At 36.5% G+C, this 25,738-nt stretch overlaps 1 protein-coding gene across 2 annotated transcripts in view; it reads right to left on the bottom strand.

Moving 5' to 3' along the window:
- SELENOF (selenoprotein F) overlaps positions 1 to 25,738 on the bottom strand; it is a 57,917-nt gene that overhangs the window by 2,133 nt on the left and 30,046 nt on the right. Inside the window, exons 3-4 of one of the 2 annotated variants that reach the window (XM_047083776.1) lie at positions 24,471 to 24,534; positions 1,094 to 1,143 (exon numbers count right to left, since the gene is read on the bottom strand). In XM_047083776.1, the coding sequence (XP_046939732.1) occupies positions 1,094 to 1,143; positions 24,471 to 24,534 (114 nt within the window). The remainder of the gene's footprint in view (positions 1 to 1,093; positions 1,144 to 24,470; positions 24,535 to 25,738) is intronic. The other variant, XM_047083779.1, reaches the window with a different exon arrangement.

Here is a 25,738-nt window from a genome sequence, read left to right as displayed (position 1 = left end):
TAATACTACTGAACTGTATTTTTATAGTTAAGATGATAAACTTAATGTATCACAAAATTTTAAAAAGTAGGCTAAAGATCAACAGATATACCAAAGAAGATAAATAGATGGCAAATACGCTTATGAAAAGATGCTCAATTAGGGGACTGCAAATCAAAGCTATGAGATAATACTATGTACTTATTAGAATGGCTAAAATGCAAGGCACTGACTATACTTGATGCTGGTGAGGATGTGGAGTCACAGAAACTCTCATCCTAACTAGTGGGAATGCAACATGATACACCCAATTTAGAAGACAGTTTGGGGATTTCTTATAAAGCTAAACAGGCTTACTATGTGACCCAGCAACTGTGCTTCTAGGTAATTATCTAAACAAGTTGAAAATTTATGTCAATACAAAAATGTGTATGGCGGCTTTATTTGTAATTGCCAAAAATTGGAAGTGACCCAAATGTTCTTCCATTGGTGAATATAAAAACAAATGATGGTACAACAGAATATTAATAATATTTACTGTCAAAAAGAAATGAGCTATCCAGCTACAAGGAGATATGGGATCCAATCTGAAAAGGCTACATACTGTATGATTCCAACCATATGACATTCTGGAAAATGAAAAAACTACAGAGGTGGTAAGATCAGTGGTCACCAAGGGTGACCAAGGGTGACCAAGGGTTTGGGGTGGGGCAGGGAGGAGGTATGAATAGGTACAGCATAGGAGATTTTTAGGGCAATGAAACTGTTCTGTAGGATACTGTAATGGTACATACATGATATTACATATATTTGGCAAAACTCCTAGAACTACACAATATAAAAAATAAACCCTGATACAAACTACAGAATTTATGAATACTGTATCAATATTGGTTCATCAATTATACCACATCAATGTAAGATGTTAATAAGGGAAGTGGGGATGAAGTAAGGTGAGAGTAGGGAGGAAGTATACATAGGAGCAGTGTACTTTTGGATCAGTTTTTCTGCAAACCTAAAATTGCTCTAAGGTATTAAAAAAAAAATTCAAATATTTTAATTCAGAAAACAATACTGAAGGAAAAAAAAAAGGATTCCATTAAAATCCTCTTACCTTGATTTGTAGTCCTCTGAATAGTTTGGGTTTATCACTCCTGACGAAAGCTTAAGAAAAAAGAAAAAGATTCAAATTGTTCACTTCCAAACTCAAGCTAGCTACAAAGATTAATACAAAAAGTATAAATAAGCTCAATAAAACATTAGATCTTCTACAAAAAAAAAAAACTAAGGAAATTAAAATACATAAATAAGTGGAAAGGCATATTATTCAATGGGAAGAATAAATATTTTAAGATGTTGTTTCAAACTAATCAAAATCCCAAATTCCAATGGGATTCTAAGGGCTTGACAAAATGGCAGTAAAGTTCTGTGAGAAGAGTAAATGTGTAAGAAGTCAGGGTAGTTTAGAAAAAGTGAAATATGGGAGGAGAATTTGTTCTATTGTTAACATACTATGTGATACCGATACTAGAATAGTAAAACATTATGAAATCTGGAGAAATTCAAATATCTGCGTAAGTTGTCTAATATGGTAAAACTATCAAATCAGAGAGGGAAGTAGAGAAAGATTGTGTGTGTGTGCGAATTATTCAAAACACTGGAAGGGTGCCTCCCACCCTTGATTTTGGCTCAGGTCATAATCTCATGGTTCATGAGATTGAGCCCTGTCTTGTGCTGTCAGCACAAAGCCTGCTTGGGATTCTCTCTCTGCCCCTCCCCTGCTTGTGTGCCTGTGATCTCTCTCTGGGAAACAAACAAACAAACAAACAAACAAACAAAAACGAAACACTGGAGAAAACTGTCAAACTATTTGGGGAAAAAAAAATGGATACAGGCACCTGTCTTTCTATCTTATATCTAATGTAAGATATATAATATAATCTATTATATAATCTATTATGTATTATTCTATTATCATATATATCTCAATCCACATGGATTAACATTTTCATTTCATTCAACAAATATTTATTGCATATCTAACTGTATGCCAGACAACAGAGATAAAGCTATACAAAACATGATTCCTGCTCTTATGGAGTTTACAGTCTGGTGAGGAAGAAAGATGCTAAATAAGTAATCACACTAATAATTTCAACTGTGAGAAGCATTACAAGTTTAGAATACTGCCATAGTATTTAAAATAGATGACTTGAATGTGGAATATAAAATTCCTTTCCTAATCATGACCATAAAGGAAATACTTTATTGATATGCCTCTATAAAAATGAAAACTTCAGGATAGCTAACACCACTAGAAATAAAATTAAAACACTAATATACCTAGGAAAATAATGCCCACCATGTAATGTAGGGAAGAGTTCTTATTAAGTTAAGAAATGCATACTAGATGGAGAAACGGGCTAGGGACAGGAGCATGTAATGTACAAATATACAGATGGTCATAAACATTTGAAATAAATGTTCAACCTCACTAAAAATCAAATGTCAACACAATGAAGTGCCTCATTCAGAGTGACAAAAGTTAAACACATTTAGGGTTAGAGAGGGGGTGGAGAGAAGGATTTTTCTGGGGGTTAGTTGTGGGAGAAATATAAATGGACACATATTTCCAGACAGGTACTTAACAAAGTGAACCTGAAGTCCTAAAATGTACATATTCTTTAAATCTGAAAGTCCCCTTCTAGGTATTGATTCTGAGGAAATAATTGTACAGTAATGCAAAGATCTATAATATATAAGGTCCTGCTAACCAAATCTAGAAATTTGGGGGAAAAAACTATAAACTTGTAACAAAAACTACAGGTTAGTAAGTATGTTAATAACATGGACTACATTATAGAATGCATCCAATCATTAAAAATTAATCTGTTTAGTGACATAGAAGCAAACTCATATTTGTAAATAAAGGCCAGAAGCACTATACAAAATCTTAAATTAACCCAGCATATATAAAATACCCGGTATAATACACAGAACCATTTAAAAAAAATGTTAACTATTATTTTAATAGGGGGTTATATCTGGAGTACAGGGTTTGGGGAAGTTTCAAATGAATGCTTTTCCTTTTTTGGGTCTATATTTTATCAATTTTTTAGTAATGATCACGTTAAATTGTTCAAGTGAGATGTTTCACTTAGATACTTGAGAGTTCTTAGATTTTATGGTGATATACATGTTTTTGAGAACTTACTTTTTAAACTTACAATTAACTAGCAATAACAAGCACTATACACATTTCATTACGGAGGTCTTTTATTGTCCTAAATGCAAGTATATAAAACAAAGAGCGGTAAATAGTTTTTCTTTTTAAGGTTAAGAACTTGTCGGAAAAGACCTTTATCTGTATTTTCCCTACAAAATTTAGTTCAAAATAAAATTGGTCATTAGTCTGCTTATTAGGATTTCTTCTCTATCAACTTCATCCTTGTCCAAATACTCTGCAGATTCCTGAATCCCCAAACAAAAATGATCTCATGATATCCTGTTGCATTTTATACCATCCCTGTGGCAAAGGCTATATGCACACCTGTGCAAAACACTGCTTAACTTGAAGTGTGTTCTCTACTGCCTAAGAAATCTCTCTGGGGAAAAAGACTACTCTTTGTTCTAAAGTTGTTGTTGTTTTTTTTAAAGTTCATTTATTCATTTTGAGACAGAGTGTGAGCAGGGGAGGGGCAGAGAGAGAGAATCCCAAGCAGAGTCCCTGCAGTCTGCATGGGGCTCGATCCCACAAACCATGAGATCACGACCTGACCTGAAATCAAGCTGGACATGAAATCAAGGTGCCTAGGGAAAAGGACTATTCTTATATATATTTTTTGTATCCATTTAATAGAGCCTAGTACATTTAATAATGTTCATTCATTTATTCAATAGATTTTTAATAGGCTGAAATAAATGAACAAATTTAAATTTAATGTCACTAATGACTATTTTCACTAGTTCTTTGCTCTTTGCTAAGCACAGATCTATAAAGCCTCCTAATTTTGAATGAGGGGAATATCTGTTAAATACTCGGTAGTAGCAACTCACATTTTACAAGCTGTGAAGTAATCTTTTAACAGATAAACTTGACTACTTTTCTGTACATACGGCACTAGGATGGGCTATATGACAGTATAAGCAGGCTCCATGCTCTGAGTAGAGCCCCACAGGGTGCTCAATCCTGCAGTCCTGGGACCAGGACCTGAGCCAAAAATCCAGAGTTGGATGCTCTACCTACTGAGCCACTCAGGCACCCCCAGAAAGTGTTCCTATGCCAACTTATTTGTCAGTTATAAAGGCAGTTTTGGGAATAATCCTTTAAAGTGATCAAATGTACAGAAGTGATTAGACAACACATGAAATATTTTAGCTTTTCACTCTGGATTCTTATCAGCATGTCATTTATGCAGCAACCCTGTAAAAATAAGAGCTTAGCTGTGCTATACATTATTTCTTGGGAAACTTGCAGAACTTCTGTAATTCAGACTCTTGAGAGTTAACTATAAACAAACAAAAAAAAATCTATCCTCGTTTCAAAAAGAAGATAAAATTGAGGATGATGGGATAATAGGAAGGACAGTCTCGAAGTTAAAGAAACATGTTTGAATTAATGTAGTTTCAAAGTAAGTAAAAATATAAATGAAAAAAGACAATATACTTGACTACCTGTAATGATATGCTTTTGATCACATCACAAGTAGTCATACAATGTACTGGTTTTAAGATTTGAGTATAAGGGCGTATAGCAAGTATGGTTAAAACTTGTGGCTATCACATGAAATTATAAGGAATGACAATTTGATGTTTTCTTGTTAGTAAAAACAACTATTTGAATCAGAATGTATTCTAAGTAAAAATGTTGCATCATATGCAGAAACAACAATACAACAGCAACAACAACAAACAGTGGAACTGAATTCTCAACTTTGCTCAAGACAGCTTCTGGGTACCTAAAAGAGTAGTATCTTTTCTTTATTTTAGATATATTGTATACAAACCATCTGGAGTGTAGAATTAGGAGTCATGTGGGTCCTCCCAACAAGACAATGTTTTTTTAATTTGGTTTTTTTTTTTTAAATTTACATCCAAATTAGTTAGCATATAGTGCAACAATGATTTCAGGAGTAGATTCCTTAGTGCCCCTTACCTATTTAGCCCATCCCTGCTCCCACAACCCCCCCAGTAACCCTCTGTTTGTTCTCCATATTTAAGAGCCTTTTACGTTTTGTTCCCCTTCCTGTTTTTATATTATTTTTGTTTCCCTTCCCTTATCTTCATTTGTTTTGTCTCTTAAAGTCCTCATATGAGTGAAGTCATAAGATTTTTGTCTTTCTCTGACTAATTTCACTTAGCATAATAACCTCCAGTTCCATCCACATAGTTGCAAACAGCAAAATTTCATTCTTTTTGATTGCTGGGTAATACTCCATTGTGTGTATGTATCTATGTGTGTGTGTGTGTGTGTGTGTGTGTGTGTATACATACATATATATGGATATTTGGGCTCTTTCCATACTTTGGCTATTGTTGATAGTGCTGCTATAAACATGGGGGGGTGCATGTGTCCCTTCGAAACAGCACACCTGTATCCCTTGGATAAATGCCTAGTAGTGCAATTGCTGGGTCATAGGGTAGTTCTATTTTTAGTTTTTTGAGGAACCTCCATACTGTTTTCCAGAATGGCTGCACCAGCTTGCATTTCCACCAACAAAACAATTTAAAAGCACTTAAAAATATCCAGAGAAGAGCAACTTAAATAATTGAAAGAACTTGAGGAGACTGGAGGTACAATAATGAAGACAAACTAAATATATGACTTCTTAGTCCAGAATGATAAAGTCAGAAAAAGAATGTTTGAAGACTATAAATTCATCAGGAATATATCAGCCAATGTACACACAAGCTTTTCACTCGAATTCCACCTGTCAAAAGTGGGGCACCCTTAAATTAGGTAAGTTTCATAAATCCATTCATCCACTCAATAAATATTTGAATTCTTCTTAATACGAGGAACAGTATTAGATAGATTCTGGGCATATTAATGACCAAAAACATTAAAATTCTGTGCTTTAAGGAGTTCCTAGTTTGGTAGAGGCAAAAGACCAACAAAACAAATAAATACATTATAAAATTAAATAATGGAAACTGTGGAAGGAGTGAAAAATTTTGTCTAAAGGCTGCACAAAAACAATGTTTGAACGAAGAGCAGTTTTCCAGAAGAACTGACAAGGGGCCTAAGTCAGGAGAAACATGCAGTGTGTGCAAAGACTTAAGAGGTCAGAGTTCAGAGAACTGCAAAGAACTAGAGACATGAACTAGAAAAGAGAAAGCACGTTGTGATGGGTCTTCTACATGATGTTATGGAGTTTGACATTTATTCTGTATGTGATGGGTAAACTATAAAGGCTTTTAGGCAAGAGGGCCACAGAAACCAAATATGTCTAATGGGAAAGGTCTTTTTGGTAGTTGTGTAGAAGATGTAATAGAAGAAAGAAAAGGGAACAGTGATACCTAGGCCAGATAACAAGTAACTAATCCTTCTGGAGAAAGATGCCAAAGGCTTGATTAAATTCCTAGAGAAGGCCAAGGGAGTGAGATTTGAAAGTTCTTGAGGAGGAGAAGAGACAATTTGGTGATTAACTGCATATAACGTGTAAAAGAAGTGAAAGAAAGGTTAATCATGATTATTTTATGCTTTTGCTTGGTGATACTGACATCTGTAGAAAGAGGACAGAAGATAGTATACTTTCAGAAGAGGATTAATTCAGTTTTTGGACATACTGGGTTTAAGGCCTTTTTACCAAAAATGTGGGCTGCAGGGGCACCTGGGTGGCTCAGTTGGTTAAGCATCCGACTTTGGCTGTGCTGACAGCTCAGAGGAGCCTGTTCCGGATTCAGTCTCCCTTTCTCTCTGCCCCTGCCTTGCTCACCTTCTGTCTCTGTCTCTCTCAAAAATAAATAAACATTAAATTTTTTTTTTTTTTTTAAATGTGGCCTGCAGCCTGTAGGATATTAGCAAGAAGAATCTCAGGATCCACCCCAAATATACATTCTACATTTAACAAGATCTGATGATTCATATGTAAATAGGCTTAAGGTACCCATGAGATCATACAAACAAAATTGTTCACTTGCAGTCAGAAATGTGATTTCTGAGGCACCTGGGTGGCTCAGTTGGTCACACATCGAACTTCAGCTCAGGTCATGACCCCCCCCCCCCCCCCCCCCCCCCCCGCCTTGGGCTCTGTGTTAACAGCTCAAAGCCTGCAGGCTGCTTCCAATTCTGTGCCTCTCTCTCTCTCTCTCTCTCTCTGCCCCTTTCCGCTTGTGCTGTTTCTCTCAAAAATAAGCATTAAAATTTTTTTTTAAAGATGTGATTTGTAACAGCAGAAAGGTGTGACCTAAAAATACAGATTAGGAGTCATTAGGTAAATACTGTAATTGGAACTGAGGGAGTGGGACATTCAAGGGAGTAAGAAAATAAAATATAAAGTTAGACCTTGACTGCAACTAGTATTTGAAAGGTGGGTGGTAGATGAGATGCCAGGAAAGGAGAATGGAAAGGCTGTTAGATGTAGGAGAAACTAGGAGGTAAGAAATTCAAACAAATGAAAGGAAAAGAGTTTCAAATGCTGAAGTTAAGACAATACCTACCATTTAATATCCTCAGTACTGAAATAGTGCTTGACACACAGTAAGCACTCAGTTAAGTACTCACAGAATTAGTGAATGGTGTACTCTGTATTTGTTGGTGCCACACATATTAAGTAATTTATGTGTGATAATCCTCAAAACAATCTTATTATATAGGTATTATAATTTTATACCATCTATTACCCATTTTAGAAATGAGAAAAACTGATGAAGCTAATACTAAAGAATGATACTGCTAGCAAAACTCCAACGTAGCACCATAATCCTAGCCATCACTACCAATCAATCACAGTTAGTATGAGAAGTGAAAGCCTATGTCCTATCTCAGTTCTGTATTACTTTAAATTTTTTTCTGCCTCCAAAGGTATATCCTTTTTCTAAAAAATTAATTAATTTTGAGAGCGAGAGAGAGAAGCAGAGAGACGATCCGAAGCAGGCTCCACAGTGCCACCATGGAGCCCAACACAGGGCTCAAACTCATGAACCACGAGATCATGACCTGAGCTGAAATCAACAGTTAGGACGCTCAACTGACTGAGCCACCCAGGTGCCCCTAAAGGTATCTGATTCTAATACGGAACTGGCAAACTATGGTCTGAGGGCCAAAGTCTAGCCTGTTGCTTTAATAAATACAGTTTTACTGGAACAAAGCCACACTTATTTAAATACTGTAGTATGGCTGTTTCCATACTACAAAAGAGTTCAATAGTTGTAGCAGAGAACTTGTTGCTGGTAAAGCTGAAAATTTTTATTTAACTTTTCACAACAAGTCTGCCGAGACCTGCAAAATTTGGGAAAATTGATTTTTTTTTGAGACACAGATACGTTTAACATTGTAAGACTCATGCTTCAGAAGGAATTGTCATTATTAGTTATGCTACCACAAGTGATAAATCATTAGGTCGACAGGGCCACTCCAAAGTGACTCCCATGCTGGGGAAGGGGAGAGATAATCCCTCACACCAGCATGCCCGTAGTTCATGAAGCTGAGCCTCTTAGTAGTTGAACAGGCAGGAAGCCCTGTTCTTCAGTGTGCTTGTAGCTGTGGCAGAGAGGCTAACTGCACACAAGTAGGATGACTGCTGGCCCCACCCACCAATGAGGACACATCAGCTATAGCGGGACCTCTAATAGCACAGGGAACAAATCCTGTTCCGGTGCGCCCACAGTGGGCAAAGTGGGTGACTGCGATCAGCTGAATGGAAGGCAATCACAGCGCAACCATAATAAGGAGGGCACATGCAGCCCACAGAGGGGACACCCAATGGAGCACCTGATTCTGGTGAAAAGAATGGACTGCACCATAGGACACTGCAATACCACTTCTACACAAGGTTACTGCTTTCCAAGACCAAAAGCTATAGCTGACATACCTAATATACACAAATACAGAGTAAGCCAAAATGAGGAGACCGAGGCATATGTCCTAAATGAAAGAACAGAACAAAAATCACAGTGAAAGAGCTAAATGAAACAAATAAACAATATGTCTGATGAAGCTTTAAAGTAATGGTCATAAAGATACTACTTGAGAAGAGTAGACGAACACAGTGAGAACTTCAACAAAGAGAAAATACAAAAACCAGGCAGAATTGAAGAATTCAATAACTAAAATGAAAAATACACTAGAAGGAATCAACAGATAACAGAATGAAGAAGAATGGATCAGTAATCAGGAAGACAAGGTAATGGAAAGCAACCAAACTGAATATCAAAAAGAATAAGAAATGAGAACTGGTTAAAGGAAATTTGCACTGTCATCCACTGTAACACATTCATATTATAGGGATGCCAGAAAAAGAAAAACAAGGGGTCAGAAAACTTAAAAAAAATTATAGTTGAAAACTTCCCTAACCTGGGAAAGGAAAGAAACAGCCAGATCCAGGAAACATGCAGAGCCCCTAACAAGGTAAATCTAAGGAGGTCTGCACCAAGACCTATAATAATTAAAGTATCAAAGACTAAAGATAAAGAGAGAATCTTAGAAGCAGCAAGAGAAAACAGTTACGATCAGGGAAATCCCATTTTTCACAAGAAAATTTGAGGCCCGAAGGAAGTGGCATGATATACTCAACGTACTGAAAGGGAAAAACCTTCAATCAAGAATAGGCAGTAAGGTTATCATTTAGAAACAAATAGTTTCCCAGACAAAAGTTAAAGGAGTTCATCACCAGTTAACTAGTCTCACAAAAAATGATAAAGAGATTTCCTTAAGCAGAAAGAAAAGGCCACAATGAGAAGAAAACTAGGAAAGGAAAAATTCTCAAAGGTAAAAGCAAACATATAGTAAAGGTAGTAGATTAAATACTTTAAAGCCAGTATGGAGATTAAAACACAGAAGTAGTAAAATCAATTACATCTACAAAAATTAGTCAAGGGAAGGGTGTCTGGGTGGCTCAGTCAGATAACATCCAACTTTGGTTCAGGTCATGATCTTGTGGTTCGTGAGTTGGTGCGTCACATCCACATCGGGTTCTCTATCAAGACAAAGCCTGCTTTGGACCCTCTGTCCTTCTCCCTCCCCAACTCGTGCTCTCTTACTCTCAAAAATAAATAAACATTAAAAAAAATTAGTCAAGGGATACACAAAAAGACGTAAAATATGAAATCATACACACGAAATGTGGAAAGGGAGGTTAAAAACAGTGCTTTTAGTACTTTTGAATGCTTTTGAGCACATGTTCAAATATAAGTGGTCGTCAACTTTACACAGAATGCCATACAGAGAAATGTTATATATGAACCTAATGGTAACTAAAAATAAATCTGTGATATACATAAAAAATAAAAAGGAATCCAAGCATAACACTAAAGCCATTAAACCAAAAAGCGACAGAGAACTACAAAACACAAAGCAATTAACAAATGAAAATACATACCTATGAATAATTAATTTAAATGTAAATGGATTAAATGCTCCAATCAAAAGACACAGGGTGACTGAATGGGGGGGGGGCGGGGAAGACCGATCTATATGTGGTTTACAAGAGACTCTTCAGACCTAATGACACACAGAGTGAAAGTGAAGGTAAGAGTAAAGATATTCTATGCAAATGCAAGGGGAAAAAGAAGTCGGGGTAGCAATACTTTTGTCAAAGACTGCAGCAAGAGACAAAGGGAATTACATAATGACAAAATAATCACTTCAACAAGAGAATTTAAGAATTACAAATATCTCTGCACCCAAAATAGGAGCACCTAAATACATAAAACAAATATTAACAGGCATAAAGTAAGAAATTGGTAATAATACGATAGGTGACTTAAACACCCCACTTATATCCATTCATAAACATTTGGACATAAAATCAACAAGGAAAAAGTGGCTTTGAATGACACATTAGACCAGATAGACCTAACAAATATACACAGAATATTCCACCTCAAAACTGCAGAATATACATTCAAGTGCACATGGTACATTCTCCAGGGGGATCATCTTAGGCCACAAACAGGTTTAAATAATTTTAGAAGTCTGAAATCATATTCTGAATCTTTTCTGACAATAAAGGAATGAAACTAGAAATGAACTACAAGAAAAAAAAACTTGAAAAAGCAAAATACATGGAGGTTAAAAAACATGCTATTAAACAACCAATGGGTCAACTAAAAAAAAAAATCCAGGAAATAAAAAAATACACGGAGACAAATAAAAATGGAAACAACGGTCCAAAATCTTTGGGATCGAGCAAAAGCCGTACTCAGTGGGAAATTTAGAGATATAGGCCTACCTCAAGAAACAAGAAAAATCTCGAAAAACCTAACATTGCACCTAAAGGAACTAGAGAAAGAGGAACATACAAAGCCCAAAGTCAGTGAAGGGGAATAAAGGTTAGAGTAGAAATACATGAGATAGAAACACGAAAACAATAGAAAACAAAAAACAAAAAACACCAATGAAACCAAAAGCTGGTTCTCTGAAAAGATAAATAAAATTAACAAACCTTTAGCCAGACTCATCAAGAAAGAGAGGACTCAAGTAAAATTTATAAATAAAGGACAAAAAACAACTGACACCACAGAAATACAAAGAATTGTAAGAGAATATTATGAAAAATAACTAACTTCCCAGCAACACACAATGTTCCAAAATAGAATCAGGGAGAAAAGAGAGTATGTATTTTAAAGGACCAATCATGTGTGATGAGACTGAATAATCTAAAAACACCCAATGAACAACAAAAAAGTCCAGAACCAGATGGATTCACAAGTGAATTCTATCAAACATGTAAGGAAGATTTAATACCTTTTCTCAAACGTTGCCAAAAAATAGAGGAGGAAGGAAAGCTTCCAAATACTGTATATTCTGAGGCCAGCACTGCCCTCACATGAAACAAGGAAACTATAGGCTCATATTCCTGATGAACACAGATGCAAATATCCCCACCAAAATATTAGTAAACCACATGCAACAATACATTAAAAGGATCACTCATTATGATCAAATGGGATTTGTTCTAAGGATGCAAGAGTGGCTCAATTTTCGCAAATCAATGTGATATATCAAATTAGTAAGAAGGATACAAACCTTGTGATCATCTCAATAGATGCAGAAAAGGCATTTGACAAAATTCCACATCCATTCATGATACAAACTCAAAACAAAGTGGGTTTTAGAGGGAAAATACTTCAACATAATATAGGCCATATATGAAAAAGTCACAGCTAACATCACACTCAATGGTGAAACACTGAAAGCTTTCACTCTAAGATCAAGACAAGGATGTCCACACTCACAACTTTTACTCAACATAGTACTGGAAGTCATAGCTGTAGCAATCAGGCCAGAAAATGGACGGCAACCAAATTCATAAAGAAGTAAAACTGTCACTATCTGCAGATGACATGATACCTTATTTAATAAAAATTTTCTTTTGAAAGAGAGAGAGAATGCATGAGTGGGGGAAGGGTAGAAGAAGAGGGAGAGAGAGAGAATCATAAACAGACTCCATGCTCAGGGCAGCGCCTAACCCGGGGCTTGATCTCATGACCTGAGCCAAAATCAAGAGGTGGATGCTGAGCCATGCAGGTGTCCTGACATGATACTTTATACAGAAAACACTAAAGACTGGGGCGCCTGGGTGGCTCAGGTGGTTAAGCGTCTGACTTCGACTCAGGTCATGATCTCCTGGTTTGTGAGTTGAAGCCCGCGTTGAGCTCTGTGCTGACAGCTCTGAGCCTGGAACCTGCTTCTGATTCTGTGTCTCCCGCTCTCTGCCCCTCCCCCACTCAGGCGAGTGCGCGCGCTCTCAAAAATTAACAAACATTAAAAACAAAACAAAACAAAAAACACTAAAGACTACCCAAAACAATTTGAACAGATAAATTCAGCAAACTTTCAGGATACAAAATTAATACACAGAAAGAGAAATTAAGAAAACAATCCCATTTAAATTGAACCAAAAATAATAAAATACCTAGGAATAATTTAACCACTGAAGTGAAACACCTATATTGTATTCTGAAAACTATAGGACACTGATGAAAGAAACTGAACATGACAAAAACACATGGAAAGATATTTTGTGCTCTAGAAACTTGGAAGAATTACTATTGTTAAAAATGTCCATACTACCCAAAACAATCTATAGATTCAATGGAATCCCTATTAAATACCAATAGCATTTTTCACAGAATTAGAATAATCCTAAAATTTTCAGAACCATAACAGGCCATTAATAGCCAAAGCAATCTTCAGAAGGAAAAACAAAGCTAGAGGTAACACTATCCCAGATTTCAAGATAAAGCTGTTAGTAATCAAAACAGTATGGTACTGGCACAAAAACAGACACATAGATCATGGAACAGGAGAACCCAGAAATAAACCCATGCTTACACAGTGAATTAATCTATAACAAAGGAGGCAAAACATACAATGGGAAAAGTATCTTCAATCAATGGTACTGGGAAAACTAGACACGTATATGCAAAAGAATTAATAAACTGGACCAGTTTCTTACACCATTCATAGGGACAAACTCTAAATGGACTAAGGACCTAAATGTGAGACCCAAAATCATTAAACTCCTAAAAGAAAACACTGACTATAATCTCTCAGATATTGGCCTTAGCAACATATTTATGGAAATGTCTCCTCAGGTGAAGGAAAAAAAAAATAAATTGTTAGGACTACACTAAAACATAAAGTCTTTGCACAGCATAGAAAACTATCTACAAATGGGCAACCTACTGAACAGGAGATCTGCAAATGACATACATGAGAAGGGGTTACTATCCAAATTACATAAAGCAATTACACTACTCAACACCAAAAATCAAACAATCTGATTAAAAAATGGGCAGAGGACCTAAACAGGCATTTTGCCAAAGAAGACATATGCAGGGCAAACACACATAAAAGATGCTGAATATCACTAATCACGAGGGAAATGCAAATCAAATCCATAATGACATCACCTCACACCAGAGTGCCTAATACGAAAACGGTAAGAAATAACTGTTGGCTATGATGTGAAGAAAAGGGAACTTTCCACTCATGCACTGCTGATGGGAAAACAGTATGGAGGTTCCTCAAAAAATTAAACAGAAACACCATACGATCCAGTTATTCCACTACAGGGTATTTACTCAAAGAAACAAAACACTACTTTGAAAAGATATATATGCACTCTCTTTGTTTACTGCAACGTTACTTATCATAGCCTAGATGCGGAAGCCACCCAAGTGTCCACTGATAAATGAATGGATAAAGTAAATATGGTACAGGAAGAGTTCTGGCCCAAGATGGCGACTCAGGAAGATCCTGAACTCACCTTCACCATGGCCATGGACACAACAAAAAGAACTGAGGGCTGAAAAGAACAGCTTCTGCACAACACAAGATAGAGACAACATAGAGAATGGCAGGAGAAGAGACACTAAGGAACTACAGTGGGGAGGGATAGTACTGAGGGTTAAGTAGATTCATCTGCCCTGTGGATAGCCTGCTGCACTGGCCCCTAGCCCACAGTAGCTCCGGATCCCTTGAGGCACAGAAAAAGAGCCAAGGTTTAAAACAGCAACTAGAACTTCAAGGAACTAGCTCCACAACCTTGCCAAACAGTGAGGAAGCTGCTGGAACTCTGTCTGGGTCAAAAGAGGGGGTGAGCGCCATGGTTTACATTCCCTTTCCACTGTGACAGTGCAAACAAGACCAGGGTTCCCATCCCACACCAGCCACAGAAACCCTGGGGTATAGACAAAAAATGGGTTTAAAAGTTTACCAGAATTTCAAGATCCAGCACTAGAACACTGCCAAATGGTGGGATTGCTGCTGGTACTCTCTCCAGGCTGGAGGGGCTGGGCAGTACCATGGTTTATGTTCTCCTTCAACTTGGATAGCTTGGATGGGAAGAGGGTCCAGGTACCCTAACCAGCCTGCTGCTTCAGTGAGCCCCAGAGCCCACATCAGCCCCAACCACCCCACCAAGCAGCTCTAGCACAGTGCACTCTGGGACACCCCTAGCTGGTGCTCACTATAGATCTAGCAGTTGTGCCAAGGTGATGCAGCACTCTGGGCCCACAACCTCTTTGGCTTCAAATGGCTTCCTAGGGCACCCTGAGCACACAGTGCACTGGGGACTCCTGGCTCTCATCTGCTTCAGCTCTTGGAACCCTCAGCGCATGCTGGCCCAGATCCAGTCCTCTGCCAGGACACCCCTTCACTGAACATTCTGGGACACCCTGGCTTACACCCGCTTCAGCTTCAGCTGTCTTACCAGGATACTTTCTACCTGGAGAGCCCTGGGATAGCAACAACCAACACCCACTGTGGTTTCAGATCTCCTTCCAGGGCACCCTCTACACAGAGAGCTCCTTGACCATGCCCACTTCACCTACAGATGTCTTACCAAAATGCCATGTACACAGAATACCATGGGACCCCCAGGCACATGCCCCACCTTGAATCAAGCTGCTTTGCCAGGGCACCCTCTGGAGGGCCCCAGGACACCTCAGCATGCATTTGATCAGCTTCACAGTCTACACAGGGGATGACAATACACAAGACTGTTCTTGCAAGTTAAGAAGTAGCTGTTCTGCCTAGTCCACAGAAACAAGCACAGAAAGTAAAGCAAAGTGGAGAGACAGAAGAATATGCTCCCAATGAAAGAATAAGACAGAACATTAGGAAGAGAACTAAATGAAACACAGACAAGCCTTGTGGCTGACAGAGTTTAATCATAAAGATGCTTACCGGATTGCAGAGAAGAATGGAAGAACTGAGAACTTCAAAAAGGAGAAAATGTAAGAACCAATTAGAGTTGAAGAATACAATAACTGAAATGAAAAATACATTAGGAGGCATCAACAGTAGGTTGGCAGATGCAGAAGAATGGTTTAGTGATCTGGAAGACCTTAACTGCTATAGAAAGCAACTGAGCTGAATAGCAAAATGAAAAGAATTTTATTTTTTTAAATTATTATTATTTTTTAATGTTTATTTTTGAGGGAGAGAGAGAGAGGGAGGGAGAGGGAGAGGCAGAGAGAGAAGAAGACACAGAATCTGAAGCAGACTCAAGGGTCTGAGCTGTCAGCACAGAGCCTGATGCAGGGCTCGAACCGACAGACCATGAGATCATGACCTGAGCTGAAGTGGGATGTTTAACCGACTGAGCCACTCAGGTGCCCCAAAAAAGAATTTTAAAAATGCATAGAGCGGTGCCTGGCTGGCTCAGTCTGAAAAGAGTATGACTCTTGATCTTGGGGTCGTGAGTTCAGGCCTCATGTTGGGTGTAGAGATTACTTAAATAAATAAAACTTAAGGGGCGCTTGGGTGGCTCAGTTGGTAAAGCATCTGACTTCGGCTCAGGTCATGATCTCACGGTTCATGGGTTTGAGACCTGGTTTGCGCTCTGTGCTGACAGCTCAGAGCCTGGAGCCTGCTTCGGATTCTGTGTGTGTCTCTCTCTCTCTCTGCCCCTCCCTTGCTTACACTCTGTCTCTCTCTCAAAAATAAATAAACATTAAAAAAAATTTTTTTTAAATGAAAAATAATAAAAAAATAAATAAAACAAAAAAAATGATATTAAGGGATATCTTTGATAACAGGAACTGTTTGCAGCAAACATTTGCATTACAAGGGTCCTAGAAGGAGAGAGAAAAAGAGCAGAAAACTTAAGAAATAATAGCTGAAAACTTCCCTAACATGGGGAAGGAAACAGACATTCAGGTTCAGGAAGCACAGAGAGTTCAAAACAAGATGAACCTAAGGAGATCCACAACAGAACACAGAATAATAAAAATGTCAAAGGTTTAAGATAAGGGAAAAACATTAAAGCAGCAAGAAAGTGAAAAATTACATACAAGGGAAACTCCATAAAGCTATCAGCTGAATTTTCAGCAGAAACACTACAGGCCAGAAAGCAGTGGCATGATATAATCAAAGTCCGGAGAGGGAAAACAAGAAAACCACCCCACCCACAACCTACCACCAAGAATATTCGATATGGTAAAATTATCATTCAGAATTGAAGCAAAGACCAAGAACTTCCCAAGCAAAATTAAAGGAGTTTATCAGTACTACATCAGACTTACGAGAAATGTTAAAGGGACTTAAGTGGAAAAGGCCTTAATTAAAAAGTAAAAACAAAACAAAAAACAATAAAGAAATGAATACAGACTGCTATAAACTTACGATATTATATATGAACCTCATTGTAACTACAAACCCCAAACCTAAAACAGATACACAAAAAATAAAGAGAAAGAAAGCCAAGCAAAACACTATAGATAATAATTCATCAGAGAGCAAGGTAAGAAACAGAGAAGAACTATAAAAACCAAAAACACAATAAAATGACAAGTACATAGCTACCTATAACTACTTTAAATGTAAATGGACTAAATGCTCCAATCTAAAGACCTAGGGTGGCAAAATGGATAGAAACAAAACAAAAACCAAGACCCATCAATATGCCACTGACAAGACTTCACTTCACATCTAAACACACATACAGACTGAATGTGAAGGGATGGAAAAAGATATTCCATGCAAATCAAGTGGGGAAAAAAAAAGCCTGGGTAGCATCATTTTTATCAGACAAAATAGACTATCAAACAAAGACTCTACCAAGAAACAAAGATGGATATTACATAATGATAAAAGAATCAATCCAATAAGAGGACCTAACAATTATAAATATCTATGCACCCAGCAATGGAGCACCTAAATACATAAAGCAAATATTAGGAGAGACTGACAATAATAAAGCAAATAAAAGGAGAGACTGACAGTAATACAGTAAGAGTAGGAGACTTTAACACCCCAATTATATAAATGGGTAGATCATCCAGGCAGAAAATCAATAAGGAAAAAGCATCTTTGAAGGACATATTAGACTGGATGAGTTTAACATATCTACAGAACATTCCATTCACAAACAGAATACACATTCAAGTGCACATGAAACATTCTCCAGGATATATCAGATTAGGCCACAAAACAAGTCTCCATTTATTTAAGATTGAAAACATATCACACATCTTTTCCAATCACAAGGAAGCTAGAAATAAATCATATACCAAAAAACTAAAAACACACAAACACATGGAGGCTAAATGACATGCTTCTAAATAACCAATGGATCAATGAAGAAAGCAAAGAGGAAATAAAAAAAAATAGATAAAGACAAATGAAAAGGAAAACATAATGGTTCAAAATCTGTGGGCTGCAGCAAAAGCAATTCTAAGAGGGAAATTTTTATTTATTATTTTTTTTCTGAGAGAGAGAGAGGGTGCAAGTGAGTGAGGGACACAAAGAAAATCCCAGGAGGGGCAAAGAGACAGAGAACGGGGGAGTGGGGGGAGAGAGGGAGAGAGAGAGAAAGTGGGGTTCGAGCTCACGAACTATGAGATCATGACAAGTCAGATGCTTAATGACTGAGCCACCCAGGAGCCCACCAAGAGGAAACTTTATAGCAATATAGGCTGACGTGTAAAGAAGACAATAAAAGCCTCAAACAGTCTAACCTTACATCTAAAGTACAAAAAGAAAAACAAAAGGTTAGAAGAAAAAAAAAAATCAAGATTAGAGCAGGAATAAATAGAGATTAAAAACACAACAGAAAAGATCAACGAAACCAAGAGTTGGATCTCTGGAAAGAAACAAAATTTACAAACCTTTAGCCATACTCATCAAGAAAAAAAGAGAGAGGACTCAAAATAAAATCAGAAATGAGAGGAGAATAACCAACACACAGAAAAACAAAAGATTTTAAGAAAATACTATGAAAAATTAATATGCCAACAAGTTGGACAACCTAGAAGAAATGGATAATGTCCTAGGAACATACAATCTTCTAAAATTCAATCAGGAAATAAAACAGAAAACCTGAACAGACCAATTAACTTGTAAGGGAACTGAAATGGTAATCAAAAAACTTCCAACAAACAAGACTCAAGGACCAGATGGCTCCATAGGTGAATTCTGCCAAACATTTCAAAATTTAATAACTATCCTCAAAAAAGAGAGGAAGAAGGAAAGCTTCCAAATACTTTCCACTAGGACAGTGTTACCCTGATACCAAAACAAAGACACTACAAAAAAGTAAATTACAGGCTAATATCCCTGATTAACATAGATGCAAAAGTCTTCAACACATTATTATTCAATCATTTGACAATACATTAAAAGGATCGTTCACCACAGTCAAGTGAAATTTATTCTAGGGGATGCAAGGAGGGTTCAATATTCACAAATCAGTCACTTTGGTATACCACATTAATGACAGAAACGATAAAAGCCAAATGATCATCTCAACAAAGACAGAAAAGTCATTCTTTGACAAAGTACAACATTGTTCATGATAAAAATGCTCAACAAAGTGGGTTTAGAGGGATCATACCTCAACATAATAAAGGCCATTATATAAAAACCTAAAGCTAACATCGTACACAATGGTGAAAGTTTTTCCTCTAAGATCCAAAACAAGAAAAGGATGCCTACTTCCTGTCTTGCCACTTTTATTCCACCTAGTACTGGAGGTCCTAGCTGTAGCAATCAGACAAGAAAAAGAAATAAAAGGCATAAAAATTGTTACAAAAGAAGTAAGGGGGACCTGGGTGGTTCAGTTGGTTGAGCAACCAACTCTTGATTTCAGCTTAGGTCATAATCTCATGGTTCATGGGAATGAGCCCCACATTCGGGCTCTATGCTGACAGCATGGAGACTGTATGGGATTCTCTCTCTTTCCTTCCTCAGCTCATGTGTTCTCTCTCTCACAAAACAAATAAACTTAAAAAAAAAAAAAAAAGAAAACTGTCACTATTTGCAGATGAAATACTACATAAAAACCTAAAAATACCACCAAAAAACTATTAGAACTGATCAATGATTCCAGTAAAGTTTCAGGATATAAAATTAATAATGCAGAAATTGGTTATATTTCTATATATTAACAATGAAGTAGCAGGAAGGGAAATAAAATAATTCCATTTACAATTGTGCCAAAAACAATAAAATACTTAGGAATAAACTTAACCCAGGACATGAAAGATCTGCACTCTGAAAAGTATAAAACATTTACAATAGAAACTGAAGATGATAAGGGCACCTGGGTGGCTCAGTCGGTTGAGCATCCAACTTCGGCTCAGGTCATGATCTCACTGCTCATGAGTTCGAGCCCTGCATCGGGCTCTGTGCTGACAGCTCAGAGCCTGGAGCCTGCCTCAGATTCTGTGTGTGTGTGTGTGTGTGTGTGTGTGTGTTTCTCTCTCTGCCCCTCTCCCACTTGCTGTCTCTCTCTCAAAAATAAATAAAAACATTAAAAAAAAAAAAAGAAATTGATGATGCTATAAAAAAATGGAAAGATACTATGCAAATGGTCTGGAAGAATTGATGTTGTGAAATGGCCATACTAACCAAAACAACCTACAGATGTGACACAACCCCTATTAAAATACCAACAGCATTTTCACCAAACTAGAACAAATCACCCTAAAATTTGTATGGAACTACAAAATACCCTGAAGAGCCAAAACAATCTTGAGACTGAAGAACAAAGCTGGCTGTATCAAAACCTTAGGCTTCAAATTATCCTACAAAGCCATACTAATCAAGAGTATGGTGCTGGCACAAATATAGACACATAGATCAACAGAATAGAGTACAAAGTCTGAAAGAAAAAAAAACAACCCATGGGTATGGTCAATTAATCTAAAACAAAGGAGACAAAATATACAATGGGGAAAAGACAGTCTCTTCTACAAATGGTACTGGGAAAACTAGACAGCTACATGTAGAAGAATAAAACTCAGCCATTTTCTTCTACTATTTACAAAAATAACTAAAAATGATTCAAGACCTAAATGGGATACCTGAAATCATCAAAGTCCTAGAAGAACACATAGGCAGCATCTGTTTAGCACTGGCCTTAGCAACATTTTTCTTGGTTTCTTCTCGACAAGGGGAACAAGAGCAAGAACAAACTACTGGAACTATACAAAAATAAGAAGCTTATGCACAGCAAAGAAAACCATCAGCAAAATGAGAAGGTAACCTACTGAATGGGAAAAGGTGTTTGCAAATGATCTGACAATATCTTAAATATATAAAGAACTTCTACAGAACTCAACACCAAATAAACAATCCAATTAAAAACTGGATAGAGGGCCTAAAAAGATTTCTTTACAGGGGCACCTGGGTGGTTCAGTCGGTTGTGTCCGACTTTGGCTCAGGTCATGATCTTGCAGTCAGTGAGTTCGAGTCCCGCATCGGGCTCTGTGCTGACAGCTCAGAGAGAGCCTGGAGCCTGCTTCAGATTCTGTGTCTCCCTCTCTCTCTACTCCTCCCCCAAGTCATGCTCTGTCTCTGTCTCTCAAAGATGAATAAATGTTAAGAAAAAAAAAATTAAAAAGATTTCTTTACAAAAAAGACAGATGACAAAGAGACCTATGAAATGATGCTGAACATCACTAATCAAGGAACTACAAACCAAAATCAGAATGAGAGATAACCTTATACCTGTCAGGATGGTTAGAATCAAAAGGAAATAACAAGTGTTGGTGCGGATGTGGGGAAAAAGGAACTCTCATGCACTGCTGGCGAGAATGTAAATTGGTGCAGTCACTTGTGAAAACAGCATGGAGGGTCTTGAAAAATTTCAAAATAGAAATACCATATATTCCAGTAATTCCACTACTGGGTATTCATCCAAAGAAAACAAAAATACTAATTTAAAAAAAGATATATGCATTTCTATGTTTACTGCAGAATTATTTATAATAGCCAAGATAGGGAAGCAACCCAAGTCTCCACTGATGAATGCATGGCTAAAGATAGAACAGGTATACAAGGAAGGTAGTCAATGGTATTGTAATAGCACTGTATAACAAGAGATGGTAGCTCTGCCCATGTGAGTATAGCCCATTAGTGCATAGACTTGTCAAATCACTACGTTGTACACCTGGAAGTAACGTAAAATTGTGTATCAATTACATTTTAATTAAAAAAAACAGGGGCGCCTGGGTGGCGCAGTCGGTTAAGCGTCCGACTTCAGCCAGGTCACGATCTCGCGGTCCGGGAGTTCGAGCCCCGCGTCGGGCTCTGGGCTGATGGCTCAGAGCCTGGAGCCTGTTTCTGATTCTGTGTCTCCCTCTCTCTCTGCCCCTCCCCCGTTCATGCTCTGTCTCTCTCTGTCCCAAAAATAAATAAACGTTGAAAAAAAAAAAAAAACAAAGTATGGAATTCACAATGGAGTATTAGCCACAGAAAAGAATGAGATCTTGCCATTTGCAACAACATGGATGGATCTAGAGGAATTAAGCTAAGTGAGTTAAGTTAGAGAAAGAAAAATACCATATGATTTCACATATATGTGAAATCTAAAAAATAAAATAACCAAAAAACAGACTTTAAATACATAGAACTAGTAGATGCCACAGAAGTGGATGGGGGTTGGGATGGGTGAAATAGATGAATAGAGTTAAGAGCTACCAGCTTCAAGTTATAAAATAAGTAAGTCAGATAAAAGTACAGCATAGAGAATACAGTCAGTAATATTGTATAACACTGTATGGTATCAAATGATGACTATACTTATTGTGGTTAGCACTATGGAATACATAAAATTGTTGAATGAATATGTTGTACACATGAAACACTATGTCAATTATATACTTCAATAAAATATTAAGGATTACAAGAAAGTATTCAGACTGCCCTTTCTACTTAAACAACCAAAACATGGAAGTCAGAAGAATCTTAAGAGCCAGACCTGGAATTGGCTTTGGAATATAATTTGGGACTTTTTTCCCCACAGGCACTGAGTGATTTAAGTTCAATAAAAGGTTTGTTGATGACAAAGACTATAAAGCAATGATGACATGAAAGTTAGTTTGGTATTTGTAGTTACTGCAACAAGTGACAATGGTCCTTCATGCCCTATTCCAGAATATCTTTAGGGAATATAATAATGGTTATACTTAAAATATGCCAGCTTCTCAGGGACTCAGAAAACAATGGCATCATATATAATTATACTGAATATGGTTATATATTACAGAATTAAACAATCATTTTCATTTTAAACTTACATTAAATATTTATACATAGGATTAAACTCTAATTGTTTTTCAAAAGGAAAAGACAGTATGACTACATGCACCCCAAGTATGATAATTTAAGCATACATAAGAAATGTATATATAATTAATTTCTACTACAAGGTTTGATAAATTCCACTCAAGCTTTTAAAGATTGAACTTCCAACTGTAGAAAAATTATTACCATAGACATAATAAAATCTATTTGCTGAAAGCAAAAAAAAAAAAAAAAAAAAATCAGCGTGAGAAATTTTTTCCCTAAGCAGAAGTAGATATATTCTGTGCTACATTAGAATATGTTTATTCTAACAAAGAATGTATTTAATTAAATGTGTATCTGCTTTGGGCCTTACTTACTATTACATTTCTGTGCCAAAATGAGCAATATTTTATCATAAATAATCCTAGGTCAGCAATAAAGGGCATCTGTGAATACAGGTAGTTTTATAAGATACTAAAGCCACAAAATTATCTTGCCATTAAGATACTAAATCCACAAAATTATCTTGCCATTAAGTGAACAAGGCAAGAAGTCATGAGAAAGTCAGGAGATGTAAAAATAAGCCATATAATAGAGCACTTACATATTTCAATTAAAAAACAAACAAACAAAAGAACTTCTTTACCTTTAGACAATTTTAGTTTTATAAAACTGATTTTCAAATGACAAGCCAGGACAGAACAGAAAAGTCTTAGCCCGTGTCTTTTTCGACATGCAAAGCTCCACTACTGTGATGTCAACCAAAAGAACATATTTTCACAATTATTCTTTTACATATTTATCTTTAAAATTTCCTGTGAAGATGTACATGTACATGCAACTTCTTTGCACCTCAAATTTTATGGTAATTAATTCTCTTTTTGACGACTTGTCACTTTGTACAGGTCTATTCTCACTCCAATTGTTCCTTAGGAGGGTTTTATACAAATGAATTCACATTTAAGATATATTAGAATGGTGTGCTATTTAAGGGGATTATATTTATATCTGGTAAAACAAAAGCTCTTGCAAAATTTATACTTGGTAAAGGAAAGGCTCTCCTTTTAAGAAAATAATCACTTCATTATGTGTTATATCATATATTATGCTTGCTTAAAGTAAACTACTAGTATTCAACAATTACTATAAAACTAACTCCATGAAGACAAATGTGGAAAAAATACATATACTGTTGAGAAAGTACAATCCTAAAAATTCTTATTCTTGGGAATATTTAATAAAATTATTCTTGTAAAATGCTGATTTAAAATTATTAAAGTGAGAATTTGCTGGAGATAATTTTACATACCTTGGACTTGAGGGAACCTCCCCAATTTTCATCCACAAACTTCAAGGATAGCACCCGCATAAAGCTGCAAAAAGAAAGACAAGAATTGAAAAAACTGGTATAGTTTTAAAAATGTAGTTATTTCACAGCATAAACACTGAAGTTAAACAGATAATATGGAATAAAATAAATGTCAGAGTTGGAGAGAACTATGTATTTCCAGTACAACAGAAGAGAAAATAGAGGCCTGGGGACATTAAATGATAGAGGAATTTAGATTTAGTAGGAAAAAGATTGAAGGAGATATGGAGAATTGATGATGGATTTGAATAGGTAAGATGTCCTTGGAAGTTCTTCACAAAATCCTTAAGATTTCCTATGGATTTTTAAAATGCTATACTGAACACAGGTATGTATTCTATTCATCTATCCAACATAGATACTTAATGAGAATTTTTTCTGGTTGCTGTTAAAATTAAGTAATCAGTGTTTTAAAATGAAATAAAAAAAAAAAACAAACCTCAGTATTTTTTTTTAATGTTTATTTATTTTTGACAGAGAGAGAGACAGAGCATGAGTGGGGGAAGGGCAGAGAGAGAGGGAGACACAGAATCTGAAGCAGGCTCCAGGCTCTGAGCTGTTAGCACAAAGCCCGGCACAGGGCTCGAACTCACAGACCGTGAGTTCATGACCTGAGCCAAAGTCAGACGCTCAACTGACTGAGCCACCCAGGTGCCCCAAAAACCTCAATATCTTGAAAAAATAATTATAGTATGTACTATGTAAAGATATTATGAAAAAAACCAGTAAAATCTCATTAGAAAGAACTAAAATGCAAATTTTTTCCCTTATGAAATTCACTTGAAATGAATTAAATGGTAAATATTGCTTTTCCAGCTATATAGAACCTGCACAATCTCTTTATAGTAAAAGCCCATTATGAAAAACTCCAATGCAAATATTTTATTGCAATGAATTCAGCTGAAATGGAATCAATGGTAAACATCACTTTTTTTAAGCTCTAGAGCCTGCCCATTTTTTTTTTTTTTTTTTTTTTTAGTGACATGGGAATGCTAGGACTCTAAGAGAAGGCAGGCAATTATAAGAACATACTATATTTTGTTGGCTTTTGCATTTGTTTTTATTTGTTAGCTTTTACATTTGTTTTTTCTATTACAGGTCCAAGAGCTAAAGATGACTTTTACTTTTTAAGTTATAAAGTAACATAAAAATCCCATGTACTATGTATGATTATATTTAATACTTTGGAAAATATAAAAAAGCACAAA

Source organism: Lynx rufus, unplaced genomic scaffold, assembly GCF_022079265.1.
Source record: "Lynx rufus isolate CCGP_SWC_20201006 ecotype Redwood Valley unplaced genomic scaffold, mLynRuf1.p SCAF_2, whole genome shotgun sequence".
In the NCBI taxonomy this organism is placed as follows: Eukaryota; Metazoa; Chordata; class Mammalia; order Carnivora; family Felidae; genus Lynx; species Lynx rufus.
The sequence above is the reverse complement of the archived record's forward strand: the minus strand, read 5'-3'. Positions and strand labels throughout refer to the sequence as shown.